At 34.7% G+C, this 24,847-nt stretch overlaps 1 protein-coding gene across 5 annotated transcripts in view; it reads left to right on the forward strand.

The window, feature by feature from the left end:
• The window catches only part of AHI1 (Abelson helper integration site 1), a 177,017-nt gene that overhangs the window by 103,541 nt on the left and 48,629 nt on the right, over positions 1-24,847 (forward strand). For all 5 annotated transcript variants that reach the window (XR_013992239.1, XM_081033065.1, XM_081033067.1 and 2 more), the window contains one exon: positions 3,909-3,964. Coding sequence is in view for 4 of the 5 variants with exons in the window: in XM_081033065.1 (XP_080889191.1) it covers positions 3,909-3,964 (56 nt within the window). In the remaining variant the exon portion in view is untranslated. The remainder of the gene's footprint in view (positions 1-3,908; positions 3,965-24,847) is intronic.

Genomic DNA, 24,847 nt, shown 5'->3' on the forward strand with positions numbered 1-24,847 from the left:
GATAATGTCATCACTATTACTGCAACATTGAGAAGACCTCACATAAACTGAAAAATAATCAGATCTGTGAACAAAAAGAAGTCTAAATGAAATAAATTTCATAGAGGAACGAGTCCTACTCCATAAGGTAGTGTTGACCAGGAGTCATTTTAATACCTGGGAGCATTTATTGAGATAGAGAGACACAAGAGCAAAGGAGCAAGACTTTTATGGGCAGACTTTGCTGAGACAGACATAGCTGAACTTCTAAGGATCGTGTCGGCTGACATGATGGATTGGAATCTGAAAGACCCCAAATGTGTGTCTGTCCTCTTCAGCCATCAGTTCTCCCCCGCAGGAATTTTGTGGCATAAGCTGTCATATAGGAAACTAGGGAAAAGGCAGAGAAAGAGTTCTCGTAATCTCTAGAGGCTTAAATCCCAAAGTCCTCCTAGAGGGAGGAACTGATCTTATTTTTTGGATATTTAATAGGTATTCTGAAATTAACTACAGCAACAGCTCAGCCCCCAACTCATTTCAACTCCTGAATTGATCAAAAAGATCTACCCTTCACTGTAGCTTTGTAAAAAGCAAACTGTGACCCCTTTCTGTAGGAAGTTTTTTTGTTGTTGTTTGGTTGGGTTTTTTTATTTCATTCTCTACTGATTAAATATCTAAAAGGTCCGACCTACAATCAGAAATTATGAGGCATGTGAATAAGCAGGAATAGATTACCCGTAATCAAGAAAGAAGACAATCAGTGAAGGAAACCACAAATGATCAAAATGTTGGAATTAGCAGACAAAAACTTTAAAATAACTTTTATACATATGTTAAATAATTTTTGATTTAAACATGGGTAACATGAGTTAAAAGATGGAGAATTTCAGCAGAAAAATGGAAACCCTAAAGAAGAAATAATGGAAATTCTACACCTGAAGAGTGTAATAGATGAAATGGAAAAAAAAAAAACACAGTTAAATGGGCCTAATAGCAGATAAGTACACTTTCAAAGAAAGGATCTTTGAACTCAAGGACAGGACAAAAATATTATCTGAATTAAAGCATGGGGTGAGGAGAGGAGGTAACAGAACATCAGACCTATGTGACTACATCAAATGGGCTAAACAGGTATAATTGGAATTCCAGAAGGAAAATAGAAAAAAGGGAGGAAGAAATAATGGGCTAAGAATGTTCTAACTCTGATGAAAGACATTAACCTAATAGATATAAAAAACTTAGCAAACCCCAAGAAAGATATATGTAAATGCAACCACACCTAATTACATCTTAATTAAACTGGGGGAAAAAAATAATGAAAACTAGAAAGAAAATCATACAAGCAGCCAAAGGAAAAAATGCATTATATTCAGAGGAATAATAAAAATGATGGTTACCTTCTCATAAGAAACAATGGAATAAAATAAAGTGCTAAAAGAAAATGTCTACCAACCTAGATTTCACTACCCAGCAAAAATATCCTTCATAAATGATACCTATTAAAGACTTTTCAGGAAAAAACAACAACAACATAATTAGTCACCAGCAGATTTACACTGCAAGAGATTCTGTGGAGGGTTTATTAAGCTGAAGGGAAATGATCTCAGATGAAAGCCTGGCTCTGCAGGGAGGAATGAAAATACTGGAAAGGATAAATATATCTAACTATAAGAAACTTTTTTTTTGAATTCTCAAAGACTATTGACTATTTAAAACAAGTATACTGGCAGTACATTGTGGGATTTATAGCATGTAGAAGTAAAATATAACAGCATAAAGGGTGGTGGGATAAATGGAATAATGTTGTTTTAGGGTGGGTCCTTATATTGTTTGTGAAATGGAAAATCCTAATTCACGGTATACTGTAATAAATTAAAGATGTCTTATAATCTCTAACCATTAAAAACTACAAAGATATATAGCTAAAAATTTAGTTATCAGGGACATAAAATAGAATAGTAAAGATATTTTATAATTTCAAAAGCGTATAGAAAAGTAGGAAGAAAGGAACAAGAGTACATGCAGTAAAATAGCAAGATGGCAGACTAAAACACAGCCACATCAGTAATCACATTAAATATAAATAGTCCAAGCATTAAAAAGCAAAGATTGTCAGAATGTACAATCTAGTAGTAACTATTTATTGACACATTGATTTTATTTTTATATTTTTACTTATTGATTGATGTACTCTACAGACGTTGTATATTCTTAAGTTCATTTTGAGGTATTCTAATTTTAAAATATTCCATGATAAATTGTACACTTTAACTATATTTCTGCCTAATAAGTACAAATAATTGTTTTTTTATTTTATTTAATATTTCCCAGAAAGTAAGTGTATTACTCGGGGTTCTCCAGAGAAAGAGAACCAATAGGATGTGTATATAGATAAAGAGAGATTTTTTTAAGGAATTGGTTTGCACAATTATGGAGGCTGACAATTCCAAAATCTGCAGGGTAGTCTGGCAGGCTGGAAACCCAGGGAAGAATTATGGATCAAGTTCAACAGCAGTCTAATGGCTAAACTCCCTCTTTCATGGGAGGTCAGTCTTTCTTAAGGCCTTCAACTGATTAGATGAAACCCACCCACATTATGAAGAGCAATCTGCTTTACTCACAGTCTACAGATTTAAATGTTAACAGCGTCCAAAAAATACTTTCACAGAAACATCTGGGATGTTTGATCAGATATCTGGGTACTATGGCCTAGCCAGCGTGACATACAAAAATAGCCAGCACAGCAAGCTACTTATTGTGAACTTCGCCTTAATAAAAGTGAAATAAGATACAAATGTAGATTTTTTAGGTTAAATTTACGTAAAATAAGATGCTATTTGGGGATATTTTTTCTTACACTTAGACTCTTCTGTATATTCTTAACTGAAAGTAAAAATGAAAGTTTGAACAAACTCATGTGATTGTATTTCCAAATCATATTTCAATAGGCAGTCTAAATTTAAAACTAAGAATGTATCTTTGGATAAAAAGTAATTTTATTTTTGTTTATCTCTCTGAATTCTTTAGCATACTTTAAGAAAAAATAAGTTAAATGCCTGTGAATGAGAGGAACTAGTATTTTGTTTCAACGAGGAATTTCGCTATTTGCTGCTAACAGTACCTTGCAGTTATCACTTCTAACCATCCCTGCAGGTGACAGCCTTTAGCATTTGAACAATCTATTCTAATATCCACACTCACATGTTAGTATGCTGATGGCAGAGATTGTAAAGTAAATGAGACCCACACCTGTGTTCATTTTTAACTTGAGGTTGACTTTGAACCAGTATCTTTACAGATGAGATGCAATTATATCATTAGAAGCTGTTTATTACAAAGAAATGCACTGCAGTAGAGAGGACATGGGGGACAAAAAGATAAATCCACACATGATAAAAGGATTTTTCTCAAGTTTAGCAGTCAGTATCATTTTAGAGGACAGAATCAGGGGAACTTTTTTATCCAGACACTCCGTGGTGATTGAATAAATAGCACAATGTGTCATAGTAGGAAGTCAGATCAAAGAGAAATTCAAATAGACTCATTTGTTCTTTTTGAGAAAATAAGGAAGTGATTCCTTTCATAGCCTCTGATATTTCTTTATGAAAACTTGATGACCTCAAGTGAGAAATAAAACTTTCAAGGAAGAAATGCAGCAGCGGAGATAATGCCACAATTTTTGGAACCAAGAACATGTTGTGGACACATGCGGTGTTATCTCCAAAGGCCACTGAAGTGGGAAAATTGGCTTAACTCACCTTGAGTGAAGTCTCTGAGCTAAACTCTCCAGCTGTTTCTGACCATAGAATTCATGATGCAAAGTCTTTTTTTCTTGTAAGCTGCAGGAGTTGTCTTACTGAGATAAATGGTTTCAAAATAAAATGGGTAGGTTTAATAAGCAAATATTCACAATCTTTTTCTTTTAACAGGAATTGTCAACGTAGAAACAGTGCCTTGTAACCATCATGTAGATGGACCACCAACGGTAAGGCAATCTATTTCTGCATTGTTAAAACACGGTTTGGTCTTTTCTTGTTTGAGGTGATTACGTGAGGAACATAAGAAGCTGCAATGATACTGGTTATAGTGACAACAAAATGCCACTGTAGAAAACTCTTATAACCTCCCTTTTTGTCAGAAGTTATATCCCTTCAAGAAAGTTAACCTCGTGTTTTCTAATTAAGAAAGAAAACCTTACTAATTTTTGCCAAGATTTAGGAAAATAAGATGCTGTATCAATTTTACAGGCACTTGTATACTGTTATAAGTGGAATGTTTTTTAATTTAAAAATACTTTTTATACATCTGATAAAGTAATGTAAATCTATATGCAAAGTGATTTACACCCTTTTTAAAATGAGTGTTGTTTTGTGCACTAGCATCAATTAGAGGAATGTTTTGTAATAGTGAAAGAAGGCCATTATGCTTCATCTTCTTACAGATTACTGTGCTTTGTTATAGAAGTGCAATATTTTCTTTTATCCCTCTTATGTTACTACCAGACAACAAAAGGCATTTAACAATTTCAGTATCTATTTACTATGTTAAAAATAATTATAGAAGATGATATAGAAGGAAGATGATTAAATTTCCCTTTTAGTCTCTGAATATAATATTTGTATGAAATATACATAAGTTGCTAGTTCCCACTTGAAAGATTCGTAAGATAGACTAGAGTATATCTTAGTCTTCACAAAGCATAATTTTATTTCTTGTCCCTTGTATACAATAAGTCTTTCAAGTACTCCATACAACTCATCATTTCCTGTTGTGAGAAAGTTTTGGTAATACCTTTTTAAAGTAAATATTCAACTATATTTGAATTTTATTGATAATTAATATTTTCCTGAAGGGCAAATTGACTCCATTTTCTATTTGTAATAAAGCCATATGATTAATTCAACGTGTTTAATGACTTAATATTCGGGGCTCCAGAAAAGACTAGTGTTTGAGGAATGACTCATCAGAATAATCATAAAAAATACTTGACTGTAGTGTGTGTTGCAGTTATCCTTTAGTAGCCATAACATTATGCAAATTTTATTCTTTTATATTAAAAAATTGAAGATTAGCAATATGAAAAATGAACGTATTTGAATAATAGACTCATTGGATCATTTTGCATACTTTTGAAATTTATGTTATTCCTATAGGCCTTCCTGTGGCACCAGTGTTTACATTTCTGCTTTCTTTTTTTTTAACATTCTGGAACTCAGAAAAGTGCAGCCTGGCAGAGTTTTTTGACTTACCTTGTAGGCTGGTTGTAGATGTCCAGATTAAGTAAATGATAAAATAGTAGAACCAAATCTTCATGAAATCGTGAGAAATAAGGGTGTAAACATTTACAGTAGTGCCCTAATGATCTCAATATGACTCCAGTGAATTAGGGACAATATCTCATAATAACAGGTTAAGTACTGTTGGTGTTTTGATTATGTTTTTCCATTTGGATTATTTGATGATAGTTCCTAATATATTAATAACATTTCTACTCTGTGCAGTCAATAAGTTTTAATATACTTGTTTTATAAAGGCACTCCCCCAAACACTCATTAGTTTTCCTGGCTTTGAATTGAACCAAACTTCCTTTTTGACGTGTTCAGTTTTTTTTAAGCTTTTCTCCTCTGTCTCTTTATTACAAACTAAGAATAATCTATTACCCCTCCCCCCTGCTTACTGACAGTTAACCTTGGCCCTTTCTCCATAACCTCTAAATGGAATCACAACTATGTTCATTCCCCAATATCCTCTAGTCCCAGAAAGGTAAAGTCTGATTTTCGTACAAAATATAATTCTACATAATTTCCATTTTTGTACCCATGTGCCCTTATTTTCTTTAAAGGGATTAAGAGCTGAAAATATTTAGAGATAGAAGAAACAGGAAAAGTCTGTCTAAAAATTTAACAAGGTGGGATATTTGTAAGGTCCAACTTTGTACTATATTGGCCCTAAAAGGAGTCATATTTCTGGGGTCTGAGAAAAAAAGAAAGGGAGTGGACTAGGATTTCAGAATGACTGAGGCTGGAGCCCTGAGTAACTTCTTGACCTTGTACCTAACCAGCAATTTCCAGCTTCCTTCTCTACACATTTTCACTCCCACTTCCCTCTTGCTCCAAGCATCACCATGAATGTCTTGGGTCTAGGAGAGTGCTAGATGCTAGCTACAACTTTCTCAAGTCTCTATAACAGGGAAAGATGTGTTTCTTGACATACCACGTTGGAATGAACTTTTAAGCAAATACATAGCTATAGAGGATAATTTGATCGTATAGAACTGAAATGTGATATAGTATTCTTTAAGTAAATATAGGTTAGCCTGAGAACAAAACCAGCTCTGTACCTTTGTTTTATGTTTTCTCTCACTCTTTTTTAATTTGTTTATTTCCCTTTTTCTTTTTCATTTATTATATGAACTTGAATTTTTTTCTTTGGAATTTTGTTTCTTTCTGACATAAATAATACCGTGTCTATTTTTGAGATGCCCTTCATAGAAATAATGCCACATGGCATTATTCCCTCCATCAAAAAGGATCAGATCTTTCTTCTCATCTGGCTATAGACACTAATATTTGTTTCATTCTGAGCTCTTAATGTACTTGATATTTAAGAGGACATTTTCAAGTTATTTTTTTCAAGAAATGTAAATTGAGAATCTACATGTTTTAAAATATCTCTCAGTTGTCTTTGCATATGACAATTTGCCAGGGCTTTTTATTATTTGGACAAAACCTTTTTTTCTCAAAACAGTGTAGAAATTGATCATCTTTTTGCCCTCTGACATTTAGTATTTTAGGAGCGACATTGGACATTAGTCTGATAGTTATTCTTTTGTTTAGGTAGCCTTATTTGCTTGCCCATGAATTATAGATTTTCTTTTGTTTTATTTTTTATGCCTAATGTCCTAGTTCAGATTTGATGGTTAAATGTGTGACTTTCTTTTCACTGATTTTTGTCCTGAATGGTATTCACTCAGTATTATAGGAAAAGCAAATAAGATATTAGACAATCATAATACTAGGTTACATGAAAATAATTAGCTCGTGCCACTTTAAGAACTAGTTGCTGCACCTGCTTATAGCCTATAGCAAGTTAAGGATAATATCAGACTCAGATTAGTCAGAGGTCATTGTCTAAACCTGAAAGACAGGTGTAAAAGTTAGTTAATAGTTAAGTTATCACGGGCTTGAGTCCCATATTTACTTTAAATGAAGGACTTATTTGCAAATCAAAGAGAAATAGCAACTAGTATAAGGAAGTTTTCCCCCCACGTTTGGTCTTTTCTTGTTTGAGGTTATTAGGCTAGGAACATAGTTAAAACATACCTGTCCTTTAATGTACAAACACATGCACAGCAGTTTCCATAGCTTTTCTTACTGTCTAGTGGAATTAAAACAGGGTAAGCTCTTCCAAATATTTAAAGAACGCTTTGTGATTTGGGGAGAATTGTTTTGAATCTCTTCTAGTGAAAACTGGTACAATAAAATTCAAATAGTATCAATATTGCCTATTGTAATCAATCACTGATTTTTGTGAAGTTTCTTTATTACAAACCTGTAACACTAATATTAGTCCTTTCTTCTTCTTTATTTTTTTAATTAAATTTATTGGAGTGACAAGGGTTAGTAAAATTACATAGGTTTCAAGTGTACAATTCTATAATACATCACCTATGTACCACATTGTGCGTTCACCACCCAGAGTCAGTTCTCCTTCCATCACCATATATTTGACCCTCTTTACTCTCTTCTGCCACCCTCTTCCCTCCTTACCCTCTGGTAACCACTAAACTGTTGTCTGTGTCTGTGAGTTTTTGTTTATTTCTTTGTCTTGTTCCCTTGTTGCTTTCAGTTCTATATTTCACATATGAGTGAAATCATGTGGTTCTCGACTTTTTCTGTCTGATTTACTTCGCTTAGCATGATAATCTCAAGGTCGGTCCATATTGTCTCAAATGGCAGTATTTCATCTTTTCTTATGGCAGAATAGTACATATTCCATTGTGTATAGATACCACTTCTTTTTTATCCAATCTATCAAAGGACACTGGTTGTTTCCATGTCTTGGCCACTGTAAATAATGCTGCAGAGAACATTGGAGTACATATATGTTTAAGAATAAATGTTTTCAGGTTTTTTGGGTAGATACCCAGGAGAGGGAGAGCTGAGTCATATGGTAATTCTATTCTTAATTTTTTGAGAAACCTCTACACTGCCTTCCATAGTGGCTCTTCTTAATTTTATTTAATGATTCCACAACTCCTATTAATAAGAACAAATTTTCTTTTAACAAATGGATTTTTTGGCAATTTACAAAACTGCAGCTTGCGTTTTCACAGAAGCCTGCACATCTACCACACAACAAGTTGAAACAAAATCCAGGCTGTCTCATCAGCATTGTACCAGTTATGGAACACTTTTGCCATTTGTCTAAGTATTGCATTATTATTAAGATTTAAAATATCCTAGTTTGATTGGAAATTTCATGTTGATTCATTACTATTTCTCATTATAAGACCACACTAATAAGCTATTAATTAATTCATTTTATAGTTACACTTCTTCTAGGTTTTCTAAGGATTTGATTGATGAATTTTTGTCACATAATTTTTCATCAGTACTAAACTTGAAAGTGTTTTAGAGTATTTTATTGTTCTGAAATTTATCTGAGATATTTGTGATGTTGCTTGCCCTTAACACTAAACTTATTCATAACTGTACTGGTCTGAATCATACAAATTTAATTTCATTCTGAGACTCTTGAATTTTATAACTATACTTACTCTACAACATTTTGAGTTGCTTTTGTTGTTAGATTATCATCATTATTTGACCCGCTCTGTAGGTTCACAAGATTGCTACATATTGCCTTATTACACATTAGCATAATTGTATGCACATATCTATGTGAAATATGTCTTTCACATTTTTACAAAATATTTGGGGCAGCTTGTTTATGGATAAATGTGTGAATTTAAGTGAAATGTCTTTGATCCAAAGGAGCGCTTTATTTCCTCCAATCTGTAGAATTTTCCAGGAATTCATAGTATGTAGATTGGGGTGAATGTTTCCCTATAAAACTCATAAAATAGAACCTATGGCCAATCTCTTCCTGTAGATAATTGCAGGGTGGAGAGGGAACTAACTGATAAACTATAAGCTTTATAACTTAAGTCATAAAAGAATCTGTTTTTACTTATCAATAAAGTAGCAATTCAAAGCAATTCTGTTGAAATTCAAATATAAATGCTAAATAGGTTGTCCTTTAAGACCACTTCTGAGTTGTCCATGATATAACATTTTTCTAAGTATCTGCACATTATTTTTTTTATCCAGACATTGTAAATTATGTTGATTTTTTCCATCAGCATACTCCACTGCCATTTTTCTTGGACTTCTTTCCCCTAATTTTCTTTTGACTTTGCTAAATTTTTCTACTTGGCAAACTTTTGAAAATTGAAAGTTTTATGTTACTGGAGGACTATAACATAACAGTGGAATAATCTGAATTTATTTTCTAAATTATCAGTAAACATTAGGAATGTGCATAGGATAGTACAGTACCGAGCACCAAGTAGGTCTGGGAAAATTAGAAATACAAAAAAAACATAAAAGAGGCTTTTGTGTCTTTGAGTAACTCTTGGTGTCATTAGGAAAGTGAACTGTACACAGTTAGATCCGGACAAATGAAATGGTTAAAAGTTGAGAGCAAACAAAACAGGTACCATGTCCCCAAGGCAAGCCTGTGCTGAAGCACAGGGATGTGGGTTAGGCCTTGAGTGCTATAGAATTCCCATGCCTGGAGTGGTTTGGGAAGGCTGTTTAGAGTAGGAAGGTGCTGCTGAATCATAAAGGAAGGATGGGAAAGGTCCATCGGAGAAGGAAACTACAGAGGTGACAGATGGATAGACAGTTTGACTAAAGCAGAGACAGAAGATTAGAAACGGTAATTTGGGCATGATTTATAAAGGTCATCGGATGTTAGGGAAAGAAATAAGACTTACTCAGTATAAGCAGTAGTAAGGCATTTGAGCAACAGAATGTGATCAAGGGGGTAATGCTTTTTAAAGGTTAAAATAAAAGCAGCTCATGAAATTGTAGGTGTGTGGAGATAGGAAGAAGGTAAGTGAGTTGTAAAGCTACTGTAATCCATATTTGACGTGATAAGGATCTGAAGAAGGAAAGGGCAATGGAAATGGAAAGAGAGAGATGCTTCTGAGAAAGATTTGGAGATCAGAACTGATGATAGGAACTCAAAAGAAAAGTAGTAAAAGATGATTCCAAGACTGCAGATACAGGTTCCTGAGAGAATGATGACTCAATTAACAGATTGTTTTAAAACACAGGAATGAAGGGTGATTTTTCAGAGAGTAATAGATTCAGCTTTAGCTGTGTTGAGCCCATGAACAAGTTGAAATGTTCAGCAGAGAACTGAGAATATAGGCCTGGATCTCAAAAAAGAGAATAAGTTTGAAGATCTAAATTTGTTGTGCTTGAGAGAGCCACACTCTTCAGCTCTGGCATCCGGAAGGGAGACCCAGTAGTCAGAAGGCTCAGGCTTCAGCTGTGGGAAGTCATGGGGGAAGATTCTTCACAACAGGGGTCTTGAAAGGCCCCATCCAGAAAGGAGGCAGAGATCCGGTCTTTAGAAAAAAGTCGAGTCATGAACGGCTCTCTGCCTACTCACCTCCCAAATCTGTTCTCCACGGAGCTCTTTATCCAAAGCATAAATATGATCATGTGTTAAAGATCCTGTGATGGACTCCCATCTCCTACCAGTTGACGATAAGCTATTGAGCATGTCATTTGAAACCCTTCCACTACCTTTCTAAACTTATTTCCCGCTTTTCCCCAATACTCACTCTGGCCACTCTGAGCTACTTTCAGTCCCCTAAATGTATCTGGGTCTCTCACACTGAGAAGTAATGTTAGAAGAGGTGTTAAGAACACTGAGTCCAGAACCAAATGCCCTGGCTTTGGGTCCTGGTTCAGCCACTTTTGCTCCAAGTTTCTTGACCTCTTTGTGCTTCAGTGCCCTCCTCTGTAAGTGTGGGTGATCACACTTACCTCAGGGATCGCTGTGAAGAATAAATGAGTTAAGACACACTACCCCACTCAGTAGATTTCTTTGTACCAGATACTGAATATTATTTAATCACGAGCGACGGCCAGATAATGAGGGTAAGAACATATCCCAAGCCTGAGAAGATTCTCAGGTCAAGAATCAAATGGAGGACCCCCAAGGTCCCAGTTAGGTGAGGGATTTCAGGAACCAGGAAATCTGATAAAGATCGCCATAACGGCCTGCCTGTGTCTTGCCCAACCTCCTTTCTTTTTCTCTTTTCATTTTTTAAAGTTTGTTTTATTATGTATTTATTTATTTATTGCATATCCTGACTCTCGCCTGGAGTCAGCGCAGGAGTTCAGTTACACCAGGATACCAGCATAAACGGGGACTATCCTGGCCAACCCTAAATGTGTGATCACTTTATTCATCAGTTCACTAAGTCATAACAGCCAGAGAGATCTTTTTGAAATGGAATTCAGAATGCGTTATCCTCCTACATAACACTCTTCAGTAACGTCTCCTACCATTTAGAATAAAACCCAAGCCCTTTCCTGGCGCCTGTTGGACCTTCATGATCTGGTCACTGCCTACCTCTTCAGCATCACCTCAGGACGCTCTCCACTGAGTTTTCTTTTAATACAGCCAAGCTTTCACTTACCCATAGGCTTTTGAACATTTGGCTTCCCTGCCAGTAATATTTGCACCCTTTTGCGTCACACGCTTTTTCTTTGTGTGTGTTACATGGTACTGAGTTGGCTCCAACGCTGGTGACCACAGTATCCTGTCCTCTCAGCCCCGCTCAGCTCCATAGACTCCTTCCTGCCTATGGCTGCATTTATGGAGTCAGTCCATCTCATGTGTGGTCTTCCTCTTTTTCTGCTGCCTTCTCTTTTCCCAGCATTATTACCTTTGCCAAAGCCCCCTGCCTTCTCATGATGGGCCCGAAGTAGGGTCCTGGTTCAGCCTCCGTTCTGTCATTTTTGCCTCCAGTGATGTTTCAGGCTTAATTTGCTCTAGGACCCCCTTGTTCATCTTCTTGAGGGTCCAGGGTATCTGTAGAGCTCTCCTCCAACACCATATTTCAATTGAATCAGTTTTTTTTTTCCTGTCAGCCTTCTTCACTGTCCAGCTTTCGCATTCGTACACAGTAATTGTATAAGCATGTGGATAATCTTAGCCTTGGTCTCTAATGACATATCTTTGCTTTTGGTGATCTTTCCTAATTCTTTTTCTTTAGATCCCAGTAAATATCAACTTTTCAAAGGATCTTCTTTCACCACCCCTTATTTAGTCGTTATCATTACACCTTGTTTTTTTCCTTCTTAATGCTTATCCCAATTTGCAATTTTTTCCTCTGTTATTTTGTTGTTTATCACCTGTTTTCCTCAATAGGATGTAAGTTCCATGAAAGCAGGGACTGTGTCTGTCTTATTCACTACTGCTTGTAGACTGTCAGTAGATACTACTAAAATGAATAAATGAATATACGCTGAAACTGTAGAAATAAGTAAGAGCAAAGAGCCAAGCTGGATTTGGAAGAAGAGAGAAGAGAGATAGGAGATCAGGAATAGTGTAGCATCTTGGAAGCCAGGGGAGTATGGAAACGGAGGGAGTTTCTGTGATATCTATCATAGGTAGCCAGAAATGTGTGGGAACATAGGAACACGTCCCTATAAAGGAAGCTATGTGGTTACATTAGGAGACATGATGAACTAGAAGCAATTCAGGCAACCTGTCATGAGAGCAGGATGGAAAATAGAACAGCAATTTACATAGCTTAGCCTTGTGTGTATATTGCTGACTAATTTCATAAAAGAAGGTAGCATTTTCCAAAAAGGGCAGCCTTGATATAAATCTATTGTATAGAATGTAAAGTAAATGTTTCCTTTTTCCATGTTCTTCAAAAGTGAAAAATTGAATTTGGTATTTATAAACAGTATTACATTCAAAATAAACATTTTTTAGATAGAAGGAAAGATCCAGCAACTTAAATAGAGCAGGAAAAAGATGCAGACTGGATTTTACCATTTGACAGAGGAGTAGAGCAGGGCAGTTGTGGCAGGGTCTTTTACCAAGGACTTAAAACTTTTCTAGTTAGTAAAATGAGGAAAGTTGAAGAAGTTGATCTTTTAAATCCATTTTTGGGTCTAAAGTTCTATGAATGTTTTTAAACTGCCTTTACTGTTTCAGGAGAACATACTGCCCTTACTGTTCCAGGAGAAGCAGAAAATCTAAGCAAATCTCTGATAGTCATCCCTGAATGCTCGCTCAAATCATTTCTCTTTCTTCCTTTTCTCAGGATTCAGTTATAATTCACTTCCATATATTATACACCTGGTAGTTATGTCCGCCAAATCAACTCACAAATGCCCATCACTGCCATTGTTAATGAAAATACTTGTATTTTTTAAAACAAGATTAGGTGATTACTTGAAATTTTCCTGCCACTCAGTATAAAACTTAATCCCTTTAAGGAAGCATTAAATTCTACAGCAGAAACTGACACTTGAATTGATCGTGCCATAAAACGAAGAAACCAGTTATTTAGAAAAGAAAAAATGTAACACTCATTATCTTATGAAATATTATTTTCCATTTCGGGAGAGACTTTATCAAAGTTATTAAACTAGTGCTCTGTTCTTCCTGCCTAGATGAACATCTGCCACACTGATGTCCCATAGATTTTTTTCTTTTGCCCTGGTAAATATATATGAGTTCACTCGGTTTCTTCTTTCTGTCGTGCTCTTTACCCTGCCATCATCTCAGTGTCCCCTGAGATTAGTCTTTGGCAGAGACGGCAGTATAGCAGTGGGTAACGCAAACACCTCTTGGTACAACCACATAAGTGGGTCACAGATTAGTTTGATGCGTAAAGGTTGAGATAAATTCCTGCAGGAAATGAAGCTTCTTGTCTGTTTTTAATGAAACTTCATAGTTTTCTTGTCACTATATCTCTGCCTGGTCATATTTTGTAAAGCAACATAAGCAGACTTCTCTGAGGGCACTTTTTGGATCCAGAGCTTCCTGTGCCAAACCTAGAAATAAATTTTTGCTTTTTTTTTTGCCTAGAAATGGAGTTGAAGTTAGTAGATCTACATTTGGATTGGAAAATATGGTCATATTTATAATCGTGGGTGTTCTACAGAAATATTTTACTATAAAACATCCTATCTCTATAATAATTCGAAGAACTTTAAGAACTGAATAATTATACCTGACACTTATTGGGCACTTGTTGTGTACCAGGCACTGTACAAAGTGTTTTATGTAGGTTATCTCACTTGAATTTCATAATAATTCTATGAGAGAAAAGTGTTATGATTATCATCATTTCTCTGTAGGGGAACTGAAACACAAAAGGTCCGTAATGGTCTCCTAGAAACATCTAAATTGAATGTGTTATTGCACTGTGGTAGATGAGCCAACAATATTAACTCCCTAAGAGCAGAATCAGTTTATGTGAATAAAGCACTAAGCTGTAATGACAGTGGCACAAGGCAGATCCTGTGGAAATTGGGAGCAGTTCAGATAATGTTAACAGTAATTAACACTTATAAAAGCAATTTATAGTTTTAAAAGCTCTGCTATGTACTGTGTATTTTCTCATCTGATTTTTGTATCCACTATAACTTGCAGTGGAATTAGGCATGGGGTGGTAATGAAAAGGCTGACCAGAATGACAGATAAAAAGGGTCATGAACGCCTTGATTTGAGGAGGGGACATAGCCCAATGCAGATTCCTCCCCCTTAATAAATCTATCATGTAAGTTATGTAAGAAAGCCAATTTCAATTTTTTTCTTGGAAAATATCCCAACACCCACCAAGAAATTTTCCTCAGATATGATTGGAGGTGAATGGATAGAGTCTTAGTAGATTTCTCAGGAGTTATGGCACTTCAATTCTAATAGCTGTGGTGTGAGTTAAAGGCACGTAAGTAGCAGAGAGTAATCTGGATGTGAGAAGGGGGTCTTGGGGTTTGGTGGGAAGAAAGAGACCCAGAAGCTGTGGTTTTTCTAGTGCACTGGCAGAGTCACCTGTGACCTTGAGAAAGGAAATTACAAACACCTGCTCTGCTTCAAACTATGCTACCCACATGCCACAGACAGCTGTTTGAAGAACAGGAGTGAAGGAATGAGAAGGTAATTTTGAGTATCACCCAAGAATGAGGTGATTGGCTTTCTTCCTTCTTCCTGGAGACCTACTTGTAAAGCTCATTGTGCACCCTGAAGTTTCAGTTGACACCTAAACTGATGAAGGACTCCTCAGTTGATATTTCTAATCTTAATTATTCTTTTCTTTCTCCATTCTGCTACAAAAGTCTTTATAAGTACTTAGGCTGTTAACCATTTGGTAACCTAACAAACTTAAACATGAATACAGCTCAATAAATTTGCTGTGTTCCCCAGGACCTTGATCAGGCCTTCCCACTTTAATTTTCTATCACTGATGCTACCAGCTGCTTAGTTCTTACCAAGAAAACCTTGGTAATATATTAATCATATCTATTTCCCTTATGTATTGCTTTCTCCTTTCACTATATTTCCATTTCCATAGCCAGAATCAAGGCTCTCCGCTCTGACATGGAGAGCTATGGTCTCCTATGTATTTTTGCTTGTATCTGTTGCTTTATTCTCCATAACCATAATTTCTATGATGTTATTTTTAATAGCTATTTTTAGATATAATACACATAGCATAAAATTTACCCCTTTAAAGTCTACGATTCATTAGGTTTTAATGTATTCACAGAGTTTTGCAACCATCACCACTCTCTAATTTTAAAACATATGTAATATTACCAAAGAAAGGAATCCCATGCTCATTAGTAGTTGCCCCCACCCCCATTGCCCTTTCTCCCTAAGCCCCTGGCAAATACTGAACTGCTTTCTCTCAATGGATTTGCCTATTCCCAATATATAAATGCAGTAATATCACATCTGACTTTTTTTATTTGGCTTCTTTCACTTACCATAGTATTTTCAAAGCTCTTCCATGTTATGGCAAGCATCAAAATGTCATTCCTTTTTATGGCTGAATAATATTCTATTATATGGATTTACCACATCTTATTTATGCATTAATCCATTGATGAGCATTTGAGTTGCTTCCATTTTTAGCTATTATGAATAATGTTATATGAACATTCACATACCAGATTTTGTGTGAACAGTTTTCAGTTCTCTTGCATATATATTTAGTAGTGGAATTTCTGTGTCATATGTTACCTATATGTTTTACATTTTGAGGAACTGCCAAAACGTTCTGCAAAGTGGCTCTCAACCATTTTACAATTGCACCCTCCATGTATGAGTGTTTCAATTTCTCCACCACCTCATCCTCACTTGTTACTGCCTTCTCACTTGTCACTTGTTATTATAGCCATCACAGTGGGTGGAAAGTGGTATCTTGTAATTTTTGATTTTCATTTCCTTAATTACTGAAGATGTGATCATCTTTTGAAATGCTGTTTGTATGTCTTCTTTGAAGAATCTTTTCAAATCCTTTGCAATTTTCTAACTGGGAAAATTATTATATTTTACTATATAATTGTATAAACCAGATATAATTTTAAAATATATGTTATATATAGATGTATATGTATATATTGATTCATAGTTCATTATGCCAAATGTAGAAATAAGTTTTTGATTTTAAAAACAAAGCTGAAGTTAACAGATCTGTTAGGATGGAAATAAATTGCAAATAGAAAAAGAACAGAGAAAATTAATGACATCAAAAATTGTTTTTTTGAAAGATCAAGAAAATTAACAAAACTTTAGGCTGGTCCAAGGAGGGGAAGTAGACAACACTCAAATTAGTAAAATCAGGAATGATAAAGGAGACACCACTACTGGCCTTAGAAATAAAAACGACATCAAGGGAGTGTTGTTATTAACTGTATGTTAACAAATTAAGTAATTTAGATGAAAGGGACATATGCCTAGAAAGACACAACTTAAGACTGACTGAAGAAGAAAAAAGAAAATCTAAATAGACTGTAAGAGTAAAGAGATTGAATTAGCAATCAAAAAACTTTCCACAAAGAAAAGTCCAGGCACAGAATGCATCATTTGTGAATTGTACCAGATCTTTAAAAAAGAAATAACATCGGTCTTTTATAAAATCTTCCAAAAATTCAAAGTGATATGAACATTTTCCAACTCATTTCATAGTCAATATTACCATGATTCCAATACTAGATAAGAACACTACGGACCAGAGTCTTTTATGAAGATTGATATAAAAACATCAGCAAAATACTAGTTAACAGAATCTACAAATATAGAAAGTATTATACACCATGACCAAGTAGGATTTGTCCCAGGAATGACAAACTGGTGTAACATATGCAAATCAATGTAATAGATCTTATTAATAGCAATAAGGGCAAAACCCACACAGTAATCTCAATAGATACAGGAAAGGCATTTAACAAAATCCACCATCCATTGTCTAGCCTTTATCAGGTTGAGGACATTCCATTGTTTTCTTGGAATGTTTTGAGTGTTCTGTTGAGTGTTTTTATCAGGAAACGATCATCATTTTTTCTTCATTTTTTTCTTTCTGTTCCTCAGACTAGATACTCTCAATTAACTTATCTTAAAACTTCATTTATTCTTTAATCTGCCAATTCAAATCTACTGTTGAGCCTCTTTAGTTAATATTATACTTTTCAGCTCCAGAATTTCTTTTTTTAAATAATTTTTATCTTTTTATTGATATTTTCTATTTCCTGAGATATCGTTTTCATACTTTCTCTTAATTCTTTAGATGTAGTTTCCTTTAGGTCTTTGTATATTATATGTATAGGTAGAGATATCTCAATATAGATATATATATAGATACATATTTGTGTATATATGTATTTTTGTATATATATCTATATGGAGATATTTCTACATATATACATATATATACCTATATATGTGTGTATATATATATATATATATATATATATATATATATATAGAGAGAGAGAGAGAGAGAGAGAGAGAGAGAATGTATACACATTATAAAAAAGGAAAACGGTATTAAAATTGTGATACTCAATATATACCGATAAAAAAAGATGAATACAAGTCACGTTTGACTTCTGCAATTACAAGAGGTGCTCAAATTGGTTACCATCAGCGTCCAGATACTTCTGATTATGGCAAACTACTGCTTGAGCAACATTGACCAAAGTGTCCACTTGTATACATTTTTTTGGCACTGCCAGTGTGTGTGTGTGTGTGTGTGTGTGTGTGTGTACTTTCACACTAATTTAACATCTTTGTCTTGTAAGCCCAGATTTCCCAGGGACAATTTTTATTGACTTTGATTCCTGTGTAGTGTTACACTTTGCTGTTTATTTATGTATCTTGTAATTTTTTGTTGGTAACTTGACATTTGAGATAATATAATGTGGCAAACCTAGAAATCAGATTCTCTACCCCTACCCTTCCATGGTTTGTCATTTTTGTTATTGTTACTGTTAATATGTGTGTTTAGTTAGTGACTTTCCTGGAGTAATTCTATAAAGTCTGTATTTTTTGTGATATGTAACTAGTGAAGTGTTCGCTTGGTTACCATAGTGGTCAGCTAATGATTAGACAAGTTTCTTTAAATGCCCGAATCCAAATCCTGCAGCCTTTTCCAAGGGGCTCTGTATGTGTCGGGACATATTTCCAGTGCTTCAATAGGCAGTTCAAAACTACATTGCATAGACTTCACTTTTTGTTTGCACAGACTGTAAAAGTCAGAGGGAAAGACGACAGCCTTCTCTGGTCTCCCTGGACACACACGTCCTGTACATGTGTGGCCCTTTAGATTTCCAGGACTGTGTTGGAGCTTTTCAGAGTACCCTGTAGACATACCACTTCCGTTTTTCCTTTTAATGTTTTGATCATCCCCTGATTTGCCCTAACTTGTATCACCACCTAAGTTGCAACTGATTATTTTTAACAAATGTCCTAGGGATATGGATGTTCACACAACTGGCTCTGAGTCACATCACATAAAGACAAGCCCTGAAAATGGAGCTTTTCAGGGGCTGCTACCTAGGCCATATAGTGGCACTTCTCTGGAGATGGGGATTTGGAGGCACTCTGACCTGTCACGCCCTCTTCTGTGATGGCTGGCCTGCTAGTTTTCAGAGTTACTGTAGTTGTGAGTCTGTTGATTTCTAAGGCTGCCATGGAGCTGGCAAGAAAGTAACGGGAATAGGACAGGTTAAAACTCCACAGAGCTTGCTGTGTTTACCAAGATTCAACTGTTTTTCTTAAATTCCTCCTTGGATTGTTGCAATCCTTTGGCTAATTGTCAGAGTTCCTAGAAAGTTGATTATGACAATTTTTTCCAATGTTCTTGCTTTTATGAAAGAGCCAATTTTCACTAATTTCCCATTCTAGAAGTGCTTCCTCTCTACTAATCTGTCCTTAAGCTCAGAATTTTCCATTTACTTCTTAAAAATTCTATTTGCTGATTTCTGTTTTGCCATTTGAAATGCTATTTGTTAAGTTTTAGAGCCTCCTACTGAACTGTCTGCATCTCCATATGTATGACAATTAGAATTATATGCCAAACCAGGGACATTCTCCGTTAAGCTTCTTTCTTCATTATCCTTCTACTAATTCTTCTCTTCTTCCCTGCTACCCCACATTGTCATATGCGTGGACATGAGCTTCTCCTTGAATATTTGGATTGACTGTATTGCGTTTGGATGCCCCTAGTCATTCACAGAATGTGAAAGCATTCACAAGACTCAGAAAAGTGAGAAAGCAAGGAAAGGCTTTATTCAAGTCAGGCAACGAGGAAGCTAGTGGCAGTGTCTAGAGAAGACGGCTGCCCCTCGCCTTAGGTTAGCTTTCTTATATAGGAGAGAGTGGGTAATTTTCTTACAGCAAAAGATGTGATATACATTTGACAATACATTTGACAATAGACTGAGGTCGTTTGATGGACATGTGCAGGTTATATAACTCGTTTCTTTCTGTGCATATTCTTACCCAGAAAAACCTATGGGGGTGGGCAAGCTGTAATGTTCATTTTATTCTAATTGTATTATAATGCGCTGGAGTTCAGACTATGGGCAGGCTTCAGCAGTCTAATTCCGCTTGGGGTTTTATCTCCCTTTTCTAGGGGTGTTTCGACAAAAAAATTTATCCCTAAGGGCTGAGCCTGGGCTATCCCCAAGAGGGGATGGGGTGGTGCAAAGTTCTGAGCAAATCACCTTCTGCTAATCCCCCTTGGACTCACTTATTGTTAACTCTCTTTCTGCCTCATCATTGATGTTAGAATCAGAAATAGACAAACCTCATTGTTTAAATAGAAGAACAGTTAAATATTGATGTCTAGCCATCAGCAACCTAAAAAGCTTTTCTCTTTCTATTTATTACTCAAGATCCCTTCACAAAGTCTTTCCAGATTATTTCTGCCTGTAGTCATTTCAGTAATTTCCTCCACCCTTAAATATAAACGACAATGATCCAATACATACGCATGTTAATATACGTGTATAAGCTGTCATCTTAGCCCATTTCAATTTCCCAGTTTGGTGGGCTCAACAAATCGTGCCTGAAAAGCTAATAAGAAGAAAAATGCTTTAATTGGTTTCTTCAGGTGCCTTCTTTAATGGAAATATTAAGTCTGTAAGACCCTTCTTTTGCCATAATCCTAAAGAAATCACAGGCAGTGAACCAAGCAGCCTTGTATTTACTTAATTCTGCGAAGGCCTGTAACTTCAAACTTAAATACGTATGTAAATTCAGAGATTAAAAGCATAGGTTTAGGAGAAAAGCAGACCTGCTAACCATCTAGAATCTGCCAAACTGTATGATTTAGACAAATAATAATTCTTTTAATTTATAATTAAAGAAACAAGGCATGTTAAATACTAAATACGATAGCTATAAATTTGTGTGTGCACAAATATATATGTACTATATATGGTGTAAAATACATATTTTATGTAATGTATAAGTATATATTATACATAATAAAGCACATATATATGCTGTATAGTGTGAAATATGCATAAATGCTTAGCACATCTCTGGCACATAGTAAGCATTAATTATATGGTAGATACATATATTTCTAGATATATCTAGACAGATCCACAGACATATCTATAGCACAGTAGATTATTAAATAATAACCATAGATGTACATTGATGCTGAGAAAAACCCAGACTCAGATTTGTGTACTTGTTTTAGAACCATTGAATTTTAAAACCTTGTTTGAATAAAACTAAAACATTTAAATGAGATGTTTTTAAATAAAATATTTCATAAAACAGATCATTATAAAGATATTAATTTATGCTAAACATTTTTTAAAAGTATTTTTAAGTATATAATATTTGAAACAATATATTTTTCTTAATTATATCCTGAGTATCTTCAGGTCACAAACTGTATGCTCTGTTTCTTTGTATTTTCCATGCTATGTGTTCAGCGCCATATATTTAGCACACACTCAAGATTTTTATTATATGAGTCATATGAATGATATTCATCTTTTTAGAAATTGTCTATGATTTTAATGAATTCTGTTAATAAATTTAGCAAATGTCCTTAGTAGTGCTCTTAAGTAGTTCTCAAGAGTTTCTGTACAGATTGTCTCAAAATATCAAGGACTATAACTCTTTGCACTTACTGCTCAGGAATTCGTGAAGATGCCATTCATTAAGCGTCAAAAAGAGATTTAATTTCATTCTCAAGACAGACCTCGTTATTTTTAAGTGATAGCTATTATATCTGTTATCTATGTTTTAGCACAGAAAAGTAGACCCATACCTCACTCTAAAAGAGAATAATGAAAATTCTAACTCATTTAGACATTTTTGAATTCCTGTAGTTGCCTGTTCAAATTTAGAAAGGGCTTTTCTAAAGTAGTTTTGCAGTGGCACATACAGGTCTGTCTATTGGAAGACCCTTTCATGACTTACTTCTCTATATATGTGTTTGTTTTTTAAGTTGTTTTAATATTTATGTATTCATGTGTTTATATCCTTAAACTTAAATTAACAAATTTTTTTCACTTTAATATTTACAAATTTGTATGTTTATGTGTGGTTTTTTTAAATATTGTACTACCTCTCACACTTGTGGCTATGGAAACAACCTGGCCAGCGAAGTAGCATCTGGTAAATAAAACCAAGTAATAAATACAGTAGGGTAAAGAGTATTTCATTTATCATAAGGGATATATTGTTATATATAGTCTGTATAAGTCACTGCTTTCAACTATGGAGTATAAAATGTATAACTACTAAAACTAAAATTGGGAATAATATGCTATTTGCACAGTTGATTTTATTTTTGTTTTAAAACATTGTCTGTATCTAGGGTTTTTTTACTAGTAATTTTAAATTTACTCATAGCTCATGGTTCAGTAAGGGAATTTAAAGAAATTATACTTTTCTAAAATAATTCATAAATAAATGATTTTAATATTCAATATCAGCATGCATCCTGGTTCTCTTTATTGGCAAACAGAAGTAGAGAAAGAGAAGAGTAACTTGTACAGATATTAAAGGTATCCCTCTTTTGAAAAGGACCACCAGACTAAAAACAATGAAACATCCAATAAAATGGAAGCTCCCTGAGGGCAGAAGTTTTTGTCTCTGATGCTCACTGCTCTCTCCCCAGACTGTTAGAGTAGGCTGAGACACAATGATACCTAATAATTAGTGCTGGATAAATGGATTTAATCTTTCAGTCTTTCTTGTTTTTCTATTTTAAAAATGTTAATGCTTAAGAGGTTGTAGGGAAACCTAAGAAATGTTTACTATGACTCCTAGTTGCAGTTTGAGCATGAGCTTGTTGAAAAAATGATGAAGTGGATGTTAAATTACTCAAATCTAGAGCTAATCAGCATTTCAATGAGACAAGAGGGAAACTAAGAAAGGTAAGTAAAACTAGTAGGAAAGGAGGAACGGGTTTACTATTTTTTAAGTTTTACCAGTAACAATTTGTGATTTGGCTGCATATTTTAAATTACGTTTCTTACTCACTCACTGTGTCACTTGGTACATGCAGCAAATAAGTATGCATGTTTTATAAAGTATAATAGTTCACTGAAATAAAGTACTAACTAAACTTGAGGTGCATCAGAGTCACCTGAAAGACTTGTTCAAACTCAGAGTGCTGGGCCCATCCCCACAATATATCATTTCAGTTGGTCTGGAATTGGGCCCAAGAATTTGCATTTCTAACAAGCTTCCAGGTGATGTTGCCACTGGCTGGTCTGGAGACCACACTTTGAGAACTGGAGTGTAAACCGGTGATTCATAATTCTCCCTGTGCTACCCCTCCCAAGAAGGAAAATTAAAGCTACACAATCATGTCTCTTTGCTAATTAAAAAAAAAAAAAAAAATCTGCAATCCAGTGTGTAACATTCTTCGTCATTCTCTTGATTTTTTTAGAAAGACACATTTTAGAAACCAATAAAAAGATACATTTTACAGCCTTTTTCAATGAAACCTAACAATTCACTGTAACAGTTTTCGTGGAATGTGAATTGTGGTTTCTGTAAGAAAAGGTTTCATTGATACCAATCACAATACAAAACGAGTAGCTTCTTTGTGAAGTGCAAAGGTCAAGTCATTGCTATTTGTTAAAAAAAAAAAAAAGTGCTTCCACAGGGTAAATTCAGGAGTAATGTTTTATCATTGCTGTTTTAATTATTACTACAACTCTTTTCCTATGTAGTGTTACAGCAATCAAACTAGTTTTTCCAATTCAGTGTAATAAATAATACAGCCACAGTATCATCCAGTTGATTAATATTTTGAATATACTTAAAAATTTATGAATGCTGTTCTTTTGGAATAGTTATTTGATTGAGTAGCTGACATGGTAGAATTTTAAAGCTGGAAGCTATGCCCGATTATCTTCTGGTCCAAACCTCTTAGTTTTCGGATGTTCAGTGTGAGTGTTCTGTGATATATTTTAGCCTTGGAGGCCCAGACAGGACTGGAAACTCACTGTCTTGATTCCTAGTTTGGTATTCTGTCCATTGCCCTTGGTAGTTACTTGACTAAAAAGTGTTTGGAATAAAATACTCGTATTTTCAAATATTTATTTGATGAAGTGTTTAAGATTCACATATACTAGCATTATATGGCAGGATAGGAACACACACTGTTTCCCCCGAAAGTAAGACCTCGCCGGACCATCAGCTCCAATGTGTGTTTAATACAAGACCCGGTCTTATGTTAGATAAGACCGGGTCTTATATTAATTTTTGCTCCAAAAGATGCATTAGAGCTGATTGTCTAGCTAGGTCTTATTTTGGGGGAAACACAGTAGTTTGTCTGGTACAGAGACAATAAAACTTTGTGCAATTATTTACTTTCTTTATCTCTGTTTTCTTAATCTGTTATCTAGATAAGATCAGTAAAAAATAACAGAACCTTGGTTTCTTTCTTACAAATATCTTTAGGGTTGTCTTACATACATAGTATTCATGGAAATAATCATAAGAGATTATATATATTTCTACCACATGATGCTAGAAATAAAGCAGCATGTTTCTTTATGCCTCTCGTGAAATAAAATATAACCTCAATGTCCCTATTAGCAATCGTAAAGAAGCCATTTGAATATTTAATATTGTACTTCTGTACAATTCAGGATTTATTGTTAAATTTGGTTTTCTACTAACTTTTTTTAGCTGCTCTTTTTTCTATTTTAATAATAAAGGCCAAATATTATTTTACTGACATTATGGAGAAATGAGGCTTTCATAAAGTTTATTTTATGACAATTGTCAAAAATTACTGGCTGGGGGGCAACCAGCAGACACACTGGGGCAT

The sequence above is a fragment of the Rhinolophus hipposideros genome (genome assembly GCF_964194185.1).
Source record: "Rhinolophus hipposideros genome assembly, chromosome: 3".
Classification (NCBI taxonomy): domain Eukaryota; kingdom Metazoa; phylum Chordata; class Mammalia; order Chiroptera; family Rhinolophidae; genus Rhinolophus; species Rhinolophus hipposideros.